General features: G+C 38.7%; 1 protein-coding gene across 1 annotated transcript; it reads right to left on the bottom strand.

Moving 5' to 3' along the window:
* Positions 1 to 281: 281 nt before the first annotated feature.
* LOC113043626 (estradiol 17-beta-dehydrogenase 2-like) lies at positions 282 to 13,781 on the bottom strand. The gene is made up of 5 exons (XM_026203124.1): positions 13,382 to 13,781; positions 12,056 to 12,268; positions 10,873 to 11,058; positions 10,592 to 10,729; positions 282 to 1,296 (listed from the first exon to the last, which is right to left on the bottom strand). Exons 1-5 carry the CDS (start codon positions 13,644 to 13,646, stop codon positions 947 to 949), a joined length of 1,152 nt encoding a protein of 383 aa, XP_026058909.1. The 5' UTR covers positions 13,647 to 13,781; the 3' UTR covers positions 282 to 946.
* Between the last annotated feature and the right edge of the window lie 494 nt (positions 13,782 to 14,275).

The raw sequence follows: 14,275 nt of genomic DNA, 5'->3' as shown, positions 1-14,275 counted from the left end.
GAGATATTCCCAGAGCAGTCAGAGCCTGGTTCGACACCCATTCCTTGCCCCTTACTCCCCTTCCTCAACCCCATTGAGTCTGGAGATGGAAGGATTTTGATCATCGTCCCTCCAGATGTCTCTCCAGGATGCTGTATGCCAAGACATTACAGCTGAACAATACCAGGAAGGATAAGCCATACCAAAAGATTCTTCCCATGATGCCTTGCCAGAGAAGATGCCAGGTGTGATGTGGATGAGAACATGTGGCCAAATGCAGAAGACCAGGGAGATTAGATTACATTTATTTATTTATTCTGTGGCTTTTCCTGTTTGTATATTTTGTATTTTCACATACAGTAATACTGTAAATGACAGCTTTATTGTACATAGTTTTCCTGCATTCATAAACTGTTCATTCTATAAAGCTACTGAGATGGGTCATTCAATTTTTGCATTGAATTTCTGCAGCAAAATAAACAAAATACATGCATTTACTAAAACCCAAAAAGAAACTGTAGTGTAAAAACATCCTATGAACAATGCAATATACAGTATAAGATCAGACACCTAAAATAATGCACTTGATGTTAGTGTTTTTATGATATTGTGCTGTGATTGACTAAATGTTTGTGTTAGTGTTAGAAGAGAACATGTGTTCGGGTTTTGGAATAATAATTTGATGTTGAGACATGTTTGCAGTGTTTCGGTAGATGTAGTTTATTGTGTTAGTGTACTATTGCAATGTGTGTTTTTGAGCATGAAATTAACTGTTTTGTCAGTTGTGTGTTGATGCATTAAGAGTTTAGGAAAATTGTTAGAAGTATTGAAAAAACTGTATTATTTAAAGAAATAGTGTCCCTTTATTTAAAACCCATTGTTATGCTCTGAAAGTGCAAACCCATTGAGAACAGTACAATCAAACTTAAACAGCCCACTTTACCTCAATTCACCCTGAATGTGTGCATCAGCAAGCGCAAGAATTCATGATTTCTGCAGGTTGGGGATCACTGCTCATATACATTTGTGAGAGGATTCTGTCTGACAGAGAGGTGGGACAGTGTCTGTAGAGCAATGGAAGAGCCCACGCCGAGGCCCCGGGGTAATAGAAGGCTTTTGGTCTCGGGGACAGTATTGCATGCTTTAAATCCTCCAGAAAGGGCCGTGTGTCTGCGCTTGATACTGAGGACATGTGGAGCAGCCGCTGCTGCATTGAGCGGATGTACTCTTCTCCATAAGACGCCATCACTTCTGGAGACAAACCGCTGAGGACATCCTCCTGAGCTCTACTCCACTGCTCTCTGCTGCCCAGAATATCTGGAACATGGGTTTTTGATGACAAAATGATCGTTAATAAACCTGTATACAAAACCTGTATAATATTACATTTTAAAATGCTCCTGATAAGATTACAATAAATTACTTATTTATGGATTACATAGTTACAAATTATTCTCACAACGGAAGTAATTTACTTATAAAGTGTTGATTCTCCCGAATTCTTATTTATTGTCTTGAAGATTTTCCTTTTTTTACATAATTCTGATGTGCAATACTGAAAACAGTGAGTATTCACAACACAAAATGGCCATGTAAATGTCAAAATTACTTTTTTTTGTCAGTCAAACCCCTTTGAACTAAAATATTTACTTCAAATCCTGTGATTTAAAGTTTGGATTTTATTCACTTAAGATATTTACATGTTCTCTGATCACATTGACATGCAGGGACTCAAATAAAGTGCTTCACATTTGGGTATACAAGTGTTTTTAGTTTTTATTTTAAAATAGTTTACTCTTTTTTTTAATTATACATTGTTATGAGGTTGACCTTTTCAACATCTTCTAATAACTAAGTGCTAAAGGATTATCTTAATAGCCAAATAAATCATGTACAGGGAAAAAAGGGAAGGTGCCAGTATTGAGCCTTGAGGGATGCCACATTTGAGAAGAGCAACAGAGGAAATGAAGTCTCCTAGTTTGACAAAAAAAAAAAAATGTGTTGGATAAAAATGATTGAAACTAGTTAAGGACCGTACATTTTAGGCCCAAGTATGACTCTATTCTAGATATAAAAAATAGAGTGGTCCACAGTGTCACATGCTGCTGATAAATCTAAGAGAACCAGGACCACAGAATCACCAGATTCGTTAGATAAAATGATATCGTTTAACACTCTGAGAAGGGTCGTTTCATAGTATGAGCAGATTTAAAACCAGATTGAAAAATTTCAGTAATATATTTAAGATTTAGAAAGAACTGTCGTTGGTCAAACAACATTTTTTCTAAAGTCTTTCAAATAAATGGTAAAACAGAAATGGGACAGAAGTTATTCCAAATAGAAGGATCTAGTGAAGACTACTTGAAAAGCAGAGTGAAGGTAGCCACTTCAACAGCAGGCACTTATTGAAAAAAGACTATGTTAACAGAAGCATTAACAACAAAATTAATAACTTTAAATTAGAACTTTAGGAGTAGATTTTTTTTATTAAATCAGAAAAATAAGTAGCCTTAGCAGACTTAGCAGTATACCGCTTTAAACGATCTTTAAACAACTGAAATGAAATATGTAAATTATCCTTTTTCCATTTGTGCTCTGCTCATAAGAGTCGAGTATCAGAATTTTGCCAAAGAACAGGCTTCGATTTGTGCTTATTAGGCTTGAGTGGAGCAGTGACACCTAAAATATTCAGCCATGCAGACTTTAGAAGACTTACAGTATTGTTCAAAATAATAGCAGTACAATGTGACTAACCAGAATAATCAAGGTTTTTCGTATATTTTTTTATTGCTACGTGGCAAACAAGTTACCAGTAGGTTCAGTAGATTCTCAGAAAACAAATGAGACCCAGCATTCATGATATGCACGCTCTTAAGGCTGTGCAATTGGGCAATTAGTTGAATTAGTTGAAAGGGGTGTGTTCAAAAAAATAGCAGTGTGGCATTCAATCACTGAGGTCATCAATTTTGTGAAGAAACAGGTGTGAATCAGGTGGCCCCTATTTAAGGATGAAGCCAACACTTGTTGAACATGCATTTGAAAGCTGAGGAAAATGGGTCGTTCAAGACATTGTTCAGAAGAACAGCGTACTTTGATTAAAAAGTTGATTAGAGAGGGGAAAACCTATAAAGAGGTGCAAAAAATGATAGGCTGTTCAGCTAAAATGATCTCCAATGCCTTAAAATGGAGAGCAAAACCAGAGAGACGTGGAAGAAAACGGAAGACAACCATCAAAATGGATAGAAGAATCACCAGAATGGCAAAGGCTCAGCCAATGATCACCTCCAGGATGATCAAAGACAGTCTGGAGTTACCTGTAAGTACTGTGACAGTTAGAAGACGTCTGTGTGAAGCTAATCTATTTTCAAGAATCCCCCGCAAAGTCCCTCTGTTAAAAAAAAGGCATGTGCAGAAGAGGTTACAATTTGCCAAAGAACACATCAACTGGCCTAAAGAGAAATGGAGGAACATTTTGTGGACTGATGAGAGTAAAATTGTTCTTTTTGGGTCCAAGGGCCACAGGCAGTTTGTGAGACGACCCCCAAACTCTGAATTCAAGCCACAGTACACAGTGAAGACAGTGAAGCATGGAGGTGCAAGCATCATGATATGGGCATGTTTCTCCTACTATGGTGTTGGGCCTATTTATCGCATACCAGGGATCATGGATCAGTTTGCATATGTTAAAATACTTGAAGAGGTCATGTTGCCCTATGCTGAAGAGGACATGCCCTTGAAATGGTTGTTTCAACAAGACAATGACCCAAAACACACTAGTAAACGGGCAAAGTCTTGGTTCCAAACCAACAAAATTAATGTTATGGAGTGGCCAGCCCAATCTCCAGACCTTAATCCAATGGAGAACTTGTGGGGTGATATCAAAAATGCTGTTTCTGAAGCAAAACCAAGAAATGTGAATGAATTGTGGAATGTTGTTAAAGAATCATGGAGTGGAATAACAGCTGAGAGGTGCCACAAGTTGGTTGACTCCATGCCACACAGATGTCAAGCAGTTTTAAAAAACTGTGGTCATACAACTAAATATTAGTTTAGTGATTCACAGGATTGCTAAATCCCAGAAAAAAAAAAATGTTTGTACAAAATAGTTTTGAGTTTGTACAGTCAAAGGTAGACACTGCTATTTTTTTTAACACACCCCTTTCAACTAATTGCCCAATTGCACAGCCTTAAGAGCGTGCATATCATGAATGCTGGGTCTTGTTTGTTTTCTGACAATCTACTGAACCTTCTGGTAACTTGTTTGCCACGTAGCAATAAAAAATATACTAAAAACCTTGATTATTCTGGTTAGTCACATTGTACTGCTATTATTTTGAACAATACTGTAGATGTTGGTCAGCATCCAGGTCAGGTAGCGGTAGATCCAGAGATAGATGAGAACAAGACTCCATAAAACACTGAATAAAATTTGACCCAAACTCAGAAGAACAGAACCGAGACAGCGTTACAGCTTTCTTAGTAAAGTGAGAAAGATTAGAAAGAGACATAGAAAATAAAACCGGCTTATGGAAATCAGATATCTTAATATCAGAAACAGCAAAATCATGAGAGAGTACAAGACCTAAAATATGACCCTGAACATGAGTGGATTCCTTTGGAACCAAACTAAAAAAGTCAATGAGATTGAGAAACTCCTTTGATAACAGGTTTGACTGACAGCATACATGGATATTAAAACTGTTGATGAATTCAGTAAATTGCTGTATGAAGTCCTTTGCTGAGTGAGGGGGACGGTAAATCGCCCCCAATAAAACAGGACCATTCCAGTCGAGATGGAGGAGCTGATCTTCAAAACTGGAAAACACATCTACTGAAACAGACCGACAATGCTCAAGAAAAGAGTTTTTTAAAATAGTTACTAGTCCACCCCCTTTCCTGTTCGGGCGGAGAGAAATAAAAAAGGTGCAGTCAGCCAGAACCAACTCCAAAAAAGGAGTTAAATCACCAACCTTGGTCCAGGATTCAGTGATGAACACAAAATCAAGAAGTGAAGAAACAGTTTAGCAGAAAAGTCTTATTCACCAAAGATTGAGTGTTGATTAGAGACATTTCAGGTGTGGGAATCACCTCAGGAGAAAGCGATGCTCTGTTCAGCGAGCGCAGGTTACCGGGAATCACTAGACAGATCCAAGGAAGGCCCTCCAAGGAGACGGGGAGAACAGGTCGAAGCCACCTGCAAAGGCAAATCGACCTCAAGGTAACAAGGACACAGCAGAATGACTCACAGGAAAGGCCAGGCCAAAGCCAGCCCAAAGGTGTGCCTTCAGTTTGATGGTAAGTGTATAGGGTCATGTAATCAGTATGGCATGTTGATGTGGGCTTGGATGCCACGGTGAATCACTGTTTCTCTGGTCCGGCTGCCAGCACTGGTCTGTGCTTTCTGATGGATGATGCCACAGTAATTGTTCCTGTTTATGCTGCAAAAGAGGCTTTTGGTACATACCTGAACTCCAAAATACTCCAAACGAAGACCAGCTGCACGGGGTACAAGTTCAGCGCAATCACATTATGCATTAACACACACGGCATTCATGAAATTCCCATTTGCAGATCACACGCACACATAGACGCACTCTCACCTATGCAAACCCAATTTCTTTCTTTCTTTTTTTAGTGTTTCATATCATCTGCTCATTTTGTGAGTGTTTGATGTGGAATTGAGATGTGCTTAAAATTGCCAAGGACTGGTTGTGATTGGAATCAAGTACGATCACAGGGAAAGACAATTCATTACCGTTTGTGCAATTTTAATGTCTTTTTTTTTACTAAGTTGTTGAAAGGATTTCCCTTTCTTTCTTTTTCTTTTTTGAATGTTGGTTGTTATTTAAATAGTGCAAAATGTATGGTTATGTTGGGTCTATATTTTATGATGGGTTTGGCTGCTTGAAATTAAATTAGCACATTGAGTAATGTTTCCTGGGTTTGATTTGATTCATCTCCTTTCTGGTTTCTTTATTACTGGTTTTTATTGAGCTATCCATATTTAAGTACAATGACAGGGATTTAACCTTGTCAGGTGCACAAACTTAACACAATTATCTGGTAATGTGGGACGCCAGACGCAAAACCGTTACAGAATTGGCACCCAAAACAGGGACCCTGAACTAAGATTAAACAGACATCTTAAGTAATTGACATTAAAGAAGCGACTGTGTATTACCTTTGAAGTCTGAAGGGAGTGAATCAAATTAAGTTTAATATATTTAACCTGTGAACAGAATTTAAATTGTAAATATTTTTCTTTCTGTGATCTGAGCTGTTTTGATCCTCCAAACTGTGAAGTTGGGGATGAGCTTGATCTCTTGGGCAAGTTAAAGAGCATTACAATTTACTATTTTGCACAAGTTTGTTATTTTTATCCCAAACAAAGACACACAGACCATTTACTATCATCTGATTTTTATTTTTACACTTCACACACTGACTAAAAGTACCTGAAGTGGAAACTCCCACCTGGCAGCCATCAGTCCCTATCATCTCTCATGCATACTGTAAACCCCTAATTACAATCAAACTTCCCAACATGGAAAACAAGTGTAGTTTGTGTCAAACATTCTGACTGGCATCACTCCAGTGCAAAACCTCACATGGGATCTGAAATTTCAATTACATGCATATTTGTACTACCCCACTGAAGTTACAAACACTTGGGAAAGGGATACAACAACTGAGCAAACAAGTACAAGGAGCCTTGGACACGCTAAAGCCATTTATCCAGAAACAGGAGACCACAGTATCAGAACTCACCAAATAGGTAAAAGCTAAGTTTATTCAACATTAAATTCATATATTAACTGCCGTAGCTAAAATGGAGGATAATCAGAAACAGTTATTTAAAGGGGGGGGGGGGGGGTGCTCGTTTTCACTCAATATCCTGTTAATCTTGAGTACCTATAGAGTAGTACTGCATCCTTCATAACTCCAAAAAGTATTTAGTTTTATTATATTCATAAGAGAAAGATAGTCTGTACCGATTTTTCCCGGAAAAACATGAGCGCCTGGAGGCGTGACGTGTGGGCGGAGCTAAAGAATCACGCGCGCGAGTAAGCTTTTGCGTTGAGAGCATGTGGAAACTGTGACAGCTGTGAAGGCTGAAACTGAACGAGAGCAGCAGCAGCAAGGACTCGCTCAGAGCGGGGCTCAAACCCGGGTCTCCGATGGGAGGCGGACGCACTAACAAGGAGGCAGAGATATTTGAAGCAGTTTTACTCACCGCCTGCGGTTCCAACACACAATCATGATCCTTTTTCTTTGGGATTGCATCATCCTTAAGAAATAAACGATACGCAAATCCGGCGTCAAACTGGGCCTTGTTTGTAAAACAAGCATCTTCGAAATGCAGGGAACAAACAAAAACACTTGCACAACTCCGTTGATGCTCTGTAAAAATAAACTCCATCCACTGGTCCCTTAATGCTGTTTCTCTTTTGGTAATCTGTGCAGGGTTGTCTTGCCCTGGCAACCAAAAACACACTTCTTTTGTGACTTTTCGCGACGCTCTCGCTCTGATCAGTGAAGTCTGTTGTGCTCTCAGTGCTCTGCTATTCTGGAGCGTGCTCTTCCGGCAGAAGTGCCTCAGGACCCATATAAGGAAATTCCGCTCCATCTAACGTCACACAGACCCATACTCGAAAAAAACTTTCAGAAACTTGTGACAAACCGGAAGGAGTATTTTGGGAACAAAAATACTCCTTCAAATGTACAATTTAATTTTTGAAACTTTGTCCATGTTTAGCATGGGAATCCAACTCTTTAACAGTGTAAAAAACTCAGTATGCATGAAATAGCATTTCACCCCCCCTTTAAGTGCACTTCCGATAACCAACTAAAGATGGAGATAGACTAAACTAAAGCCACAAAATGTTTGATCATAGAGAAATTAAACAAAGGGGGGTCTATTGTTGTGTTTGAAGTGCATTTATCCAACAGCTTCAAGCAGAAGTATAACAGGGCCGCAAAGCCACTTCCAGAGTCTGAAATACAGTCAAGAGCAGCTCACAAAACAGTTTCATCAATGCTAAACACACATAGACTGCACCCAGATGTGCAGCAACACTCAAAAGTTCCAGTTAGACCGGTCTAAAAATCTTCATGAATGGCAAAGCTGAAGTTCCACTAGGTTGGATTACAGTTAAAGGGTTAATTTAGTGATAACAATGAATAATAAATAATTAATAAAGCGGTCATTTGCCAGGTCAGGTGTTCATATATCTCTGAAAATATGCGATTTAAATGGTTGTAATTTCAAGAATGCTTTGGAATATAGACTTACTGTATGGTTGGTCTTGTTTTAAAGAAGACATTTGCTAGGTTATTGTTGAAGTGAAATAAATTATGAAAGTGAAACAGAATTTTTTTTTATATAAGTTTGAGTTTATTAAAATGTACAAATTAAAAAATATAATTATTTATATTCTATATATATATATATATATATATATATATGTATTACAAAATATATTTTACTCAATAACTGCAAGAGAATGAAACCGCTTTTGAAATGGGACCGGTATCATTCAATTCTATGACAGCTGTGTTGCGTTCAGTCCAAGATGGCGGAGCCGCAGCTCTGCGCATGGGTGCGTGTGTTGCTATGGAACGTTCTATTGAGTTTCGCCTCTTGTTACTTCTATACTCTTTGTTTGGGATCATTTGAAAATCTCAGACAGGTGACTTTGATCAGGGTTGGAGCTAAACTGTGCAGTGCATTGGACCTCCAGGGCAAGATTTGAGGAAGGGGGAATTAGGGGATCGTTTGTGCTAGTTGCATCTTAAAGCAGAGGTAAACTACTCCACCACGGAGAAAGAGTGCCTACCCGTGGTTTGGGTTCTTGACAAGTGGCTAAAATATCTTAAACACTGGCTGTTAACGTCATTACAGATCATACTGCTTTGCAGTGGTTAATGAACTCCACCAAAACAACCAGTCAATTCATTCGATGGGCACTTTGTCCATAGATATTTGATTTTGTGTTGGAATATCAAAAAAAGGAATATTGAATGTAGCCACCGACGCTCTTTCTCGTGTAATATTTACACCTGTAGGCAAGTGGATTCAGAGTTTCCAATTTCCCATGAAAATATCTGGAATGAACAACATTGTGATCCTGAAATCACTAAAATCATAAAGCAACTAACGAATCCCCTGAAAAGGAACTATATGCTGTGCTTGAATTCAGGTTATACCATATCACTCACCTGTCAGATAGCAACAACCAGTACCATGCTGTCATTCCTCGTAGTCTTATACTCACCATTGAGTGGACATCTTGGTGTCTTCAAAACATATAAGCAAGTGCAAGATGTTGCATATTGGCATGGTATGTGGACTGATGTAAAAATATGTCAAGAGTTACGATTTACGTTAAAACCGTTAAACGCTTAAGAGTGTCAACCAATCATCACTTAAAGACCAGGTGAAATGTTTGGAGTAGATATACTGGGACCAAAGAGTTCCAAACAACATGAACACTCGTCTCAGTAGATTACTCCTCAAGATGGGTCGAGCTATTCCCCATGAGCCATTGCAACTTAACACAAATAAATAAAAATGATTTGGTAATGTAGGAAGCAAGGGGCACTACCATTAAAATAACCTACTACATTTCCAAAGTAACCTTCCCAACACTGACTATTAATACATGATTGCCTCACATGTTCCACATCACCTTATTTCAACACATCACATCCATGTTATTCTTAAATTGCCCCTGTTCCAAACTTTTTTTTTTGGAATGTGTTGCAGTCTGTATATTAGCCCGTTTCTGTCAACCCTGCACTGACCCCCTATTGAATCTTGCTAATTACTTATAAAGCCTAGATTAAAGACCCATCATTTTAACCTGGTTTACACATAATACAGTGTCACATTTCTATAATTCAAATCTGCTAAAATATTGTTTGGCTGCATATATTAGGTCAACCAGGACCAAGAGCACTTCCCTTAACACCCAGTGTACTTGCTACAGGAGAACTGGCCCCCCGACTGAGCCTGGTTTCTCTTTTCTGTCACTGATGGTCACTTCACTGAAGCATCAATGAACGGACTCCAGCTTTTTTTTTGACACAATCAATATTGTTGTCATTGTCGTATTGTCTTTCACAAAGTAAAGATCTTTTAAAGTGTTAATAAACGTGTTTTCAATGTAGTTAAAGGTAAAATTACATTTCAGATGAATCTTTTTTTTTCTTCATTTACCATGCTGTCCCAAATTTTTTTGCCAATACAATTGTACAGCTGTGAAAAAATTACAATATTTTTTTTTGTTCATTGGTTTGCATTCTTAGAGGCTGTTGACATCAAGGAATGATAACAATAACCACACAGTTTTAATTATTTTTGTAATTCTGCATGAATCAGGAAGTCCAATGATAGATATAACAATAACAACCTGGGAACGATGTTGTTGGAATAACTTTCAGAATAATTTTTTCCAGCCACTGAACGATAGAAACATGGATGGCCAATCAGAATTCATCTGGTTTTAGGAGATTGAGCATTTTTTAACTACAGCACACTTACCATAAACTACAATATCTGTTGGTGTTGGTGCTAAAACGGTTATAGGTGTGAAAGTGCTTTTATTCTCACTTGTTTTGAAACCTCCAGGTTGAATGATGATGACTTTGACTCCCCAGCGTGAGAGTTCCTGTCTCATCGCTCCACTGAAGGAGATCAGCGCTGCTTTAGACGCCCCATATCCTGCGAATCCAGGAAATGGAACTTCTCCTGAAGGAAACCAATGATTCATTTCAAAGATGTTAGTGTTTATTGGTATTTTATACTCCTTAATGTAACTAATATATATGTTTTGTAAGAGACTATTCAGTACCTGAAGTCTATAAAAACTGCATGTTTACAAAAACGTTTACCTGCCATACTGGCTATACTGATGAGTCGTCCTTTCGATTGGCGTATCAGAGGCAGAAAGACTTGTGTCATTTCCACATTACCAATAAAATTCACATCTAAGCATTTTTTATACATTTTAATTGGCAGAATTTCTCCGTCACACATGTATCCCAGCACTCCAGCGTTGTTCACTAGTGCCCAGAGTCCTGCCCATAGACAAGTCATAAAAATAACATCAATTCACTAGTTCGTATCTATACTGCTAAACTTTAAACAGTAATATTTCTTCATGATTGTTAGTTAACCTTACTGCCACTATGAGAGAGGTTGCCAGGGCGTTGTTATGGGGTTGCTACAGTGTTCTGACTGATTTGTAGCTTGTTGCTAAGCAGTTTTTTGGGTGTCCTGGGTTGTTATAAGCCCTAGATTATGCAGTTTCGTTGCCATTCTGACTCCTATTCTACTATGCAGCTGCTAGGGGGTTTTTTTGGACAGTTGCAAGAATGTGTTTCTAAATGGTCGCTTGAGTGCTGTGGGATGTTACTTTGCAATTGCTTTTTAGCATTTCCATCATTTCCATGTGATTGCTATGCAGATTCTAAGCATCTTGTTATCTCTGGAACAACTTTATCATTTGGTTTCTGCATAGGAATGCATTCGCCTCTTGTTATTTACACTACATTTACAATTTGGTGGTGTATGTCTAAACAGACAGAGGTGTAGAATCGGTGGGCGGGGCTAAACAGGCAGTGATGTAGAATCGGTGGGCGGGGCTAAACAGGCAGTGATGTAGAATCGGTGGGCGGGGCTAAACAGGCAGTGATGTAGAAGCAGGCGTTGGTCTATCTTCTGTGGAGGCGGAGCTTAACCACACTATTACATCACAGAGTAGAACATTCCAAAAGCTGTTGTTTCGACAGACTGCCTTCAATATAAGCTGATTTTAGACTAAAGAGTATGACTTGAGTCCTGAAACTTGCATAATGTTTTTAATAGTACAGTGACCTGATGTCAAAAGATCAGAGGAATTTTGATTTCTCAGTTCATGAGCTCTTTAAGGTGTTGCTGTTAAGTGGCAACTAGGGTATTTTGGGTGTATTCATTCATTCATTTTAAATCCAAAGGCTCTAGTCTTTATGAGATCGTAGTCTCTAGATACGGTTCAGATCTCTTGTTCAGTGTAAGTCAGTGAGGTTTTCTCACCTGTTTCACTTGTTTGGCTCTTTATGTACTGGCGTGCCTGTGTGATCTGGCTGCTGTTGGTGATGTCTAACTGTAGGACGGTGAGGTTTGGTGATTCAGCTCTCTTAAGCTCCAGAGCTCCAGGACTGAGTTCATCCAGAACCCCTGCAAACACCCTCATCCCTGCGCGGTCTAAACACTTGGCCAGATCATGACCAAAACCCGAATCACAACCTATGAGACAAACACATGTTCAGTTTCGATGCACATTCCACAATTCCAATGCATTATGGGTAGTATTGGGTAGCCGTTATTGACAAAGCTATCTCATGACTAATTTGTACGTATTTTACGAGGTGGCTTATTCGTACGAATTTGTACGACCTCACTCGTATGATTTGATACGATTTGTCTAAACCCCAGTGATGATTAGGTTTAGGAGCGGGGTTAGGTGTAGGTCATTCATACAAATTCATACAAATTGTGCAACTCGTAAAATAAGTACGATTTGGCAAAAATCTTATGAATTTGTACGAGTGTGGTCGTATGAATTCGGACGAATAAGCCACCTCGTGAAAAATGTACGAATGCCGTGAGATCGGGTTGGTTATTGAAAGCATCTATATAATAATGCAGCAGTTTATATTTGTTCATTTTATTCTGTACAGAAGAAATTCTGTGTCAAGTTACATGCAGCATTATAGAAGTTCTTATAGAAACCAGTGCAGTTAACCTTACTGAGAGAAGTTCAAAGTGCAAAGTTTAGTTGGATGGCAGAGAAATATAAATTTACTGGTTCAAACATGTTCACATTTCATTGCTTAAAGAATATTTTGGGACCAATTATATTGTATGTACAGTGACATGTTTTAATGATTATTTAAGGCTTAGTTCACCCGAGGATGAAAATTTGTTCACCTTCTACTGTCCTCACCCTTGAAGCATCCTATGTGACTTTCTTCTTCTAGAATAATCCAATCTGTGTTATATTAAAAATTGGCCTTGCTCTTCCAAATCTTTCAATGGGGTTAAGTGGGTATTTGTTCTCAACAGTTCAGAAGACGTGAAATAAAGCACATCTGTAATAACACGTCCCTCACACGGCTCCGGGGGGGTGAATTAAGGCCCCCTGTATCGAATCCATGTGTTATTACGTTTGAAACCTAGATATTTATCTTACAAAAATGCATGGATTCGCTACAGGGGGCCTTTAGTCACACCCTCCAAAAAAAAAAAAGCGCTATACAAATAAACTTGAATTGAATTGAATTGTATGAAACACAATTAATATATATTGAGATTCATAATATATACAAATGCACAGAAGTAAACAGGATAGTGTCTTACCTGTGATCAGTACCGCCTTGCTTTGGGTAGGCAACGTGACCCCTTCTCTCCCTAGATAGTGGATGACACTGCACAGCACACTCACAAGACCTACTTTTAGAGCACTTGAATGGACCAAATAGCTCAACGTCACTCCCGAAACCAGAAGCAGCACCAACCACCACACTGACCGGCCCTCAACAACCTGCAGAAGCAGGAGCCCAACACAGACTACCACCAGCAGATCGTATAGAAACCCCAGACAGCCTTCTACAGTCCCCTCCATTTCTACAGCAGGCACAAGAATGAAGCAGCCAGTGCTATCAGGAGATCTAGAAAGGCGCCTGTGAGATTATTGTGCTCTGCTGGTTTGTTGAATCTTACAGGTTGTATGCTTCACACTGCACACAGTCACGAATCCCGCCCTCCACCAGTGCATATCTTATTTTGTATATTTAGGCATGTGTAAACGTGCCTACGGCTGTAGAAAAATTGGGCTGGAGGTGAATTATATAATTTTATTAAATAAAACTTTCATTTTGAGATACAGCTACATTGAAACAAATAAAAAACTTTACAATAAAAAGATATGGATGACAACATGTAATGTGCTTTTATCAACATAATTGGATGCATTAGTCTGATTAACTACAAAGGTGCACTCGTTGGCTCAAATGTCTACTGGCCTGACAGCATTTCAATCAACATTTGGATCTACTTTCATAACCACCAAGCTGTAGTATCACGTACATGTAACCCGAGATGCATTTCAGACAGAAAATAGATTCAAGTTTCCAGGTAAACTGATTTTGGTATGATTTGGTAATACATTCATTTCAGGTAACGGTGACTTTGTTTCTAGCTCTGTGTCTTTTGTCTGGAACAACATTCACGTCAAACACATATAACCCTAAC

This window comes from Carassius auratus, chromosome 25 (assembly GCF_003368295.1).
Source record: "Carassius auratus strain Wakin chromosome 25, ASM336829v1, whole genome shotgun sequence".
Classification (NCBI taxonomy): Eukaryota; Metazoa; Chordata; class Actinopteri; order Cypriniformes; family Cyprinidae; genus Carassius; species Carassius auratus.
This window is presented reverse-complemented; position numbering and strand designations above follow the sequence as displayed.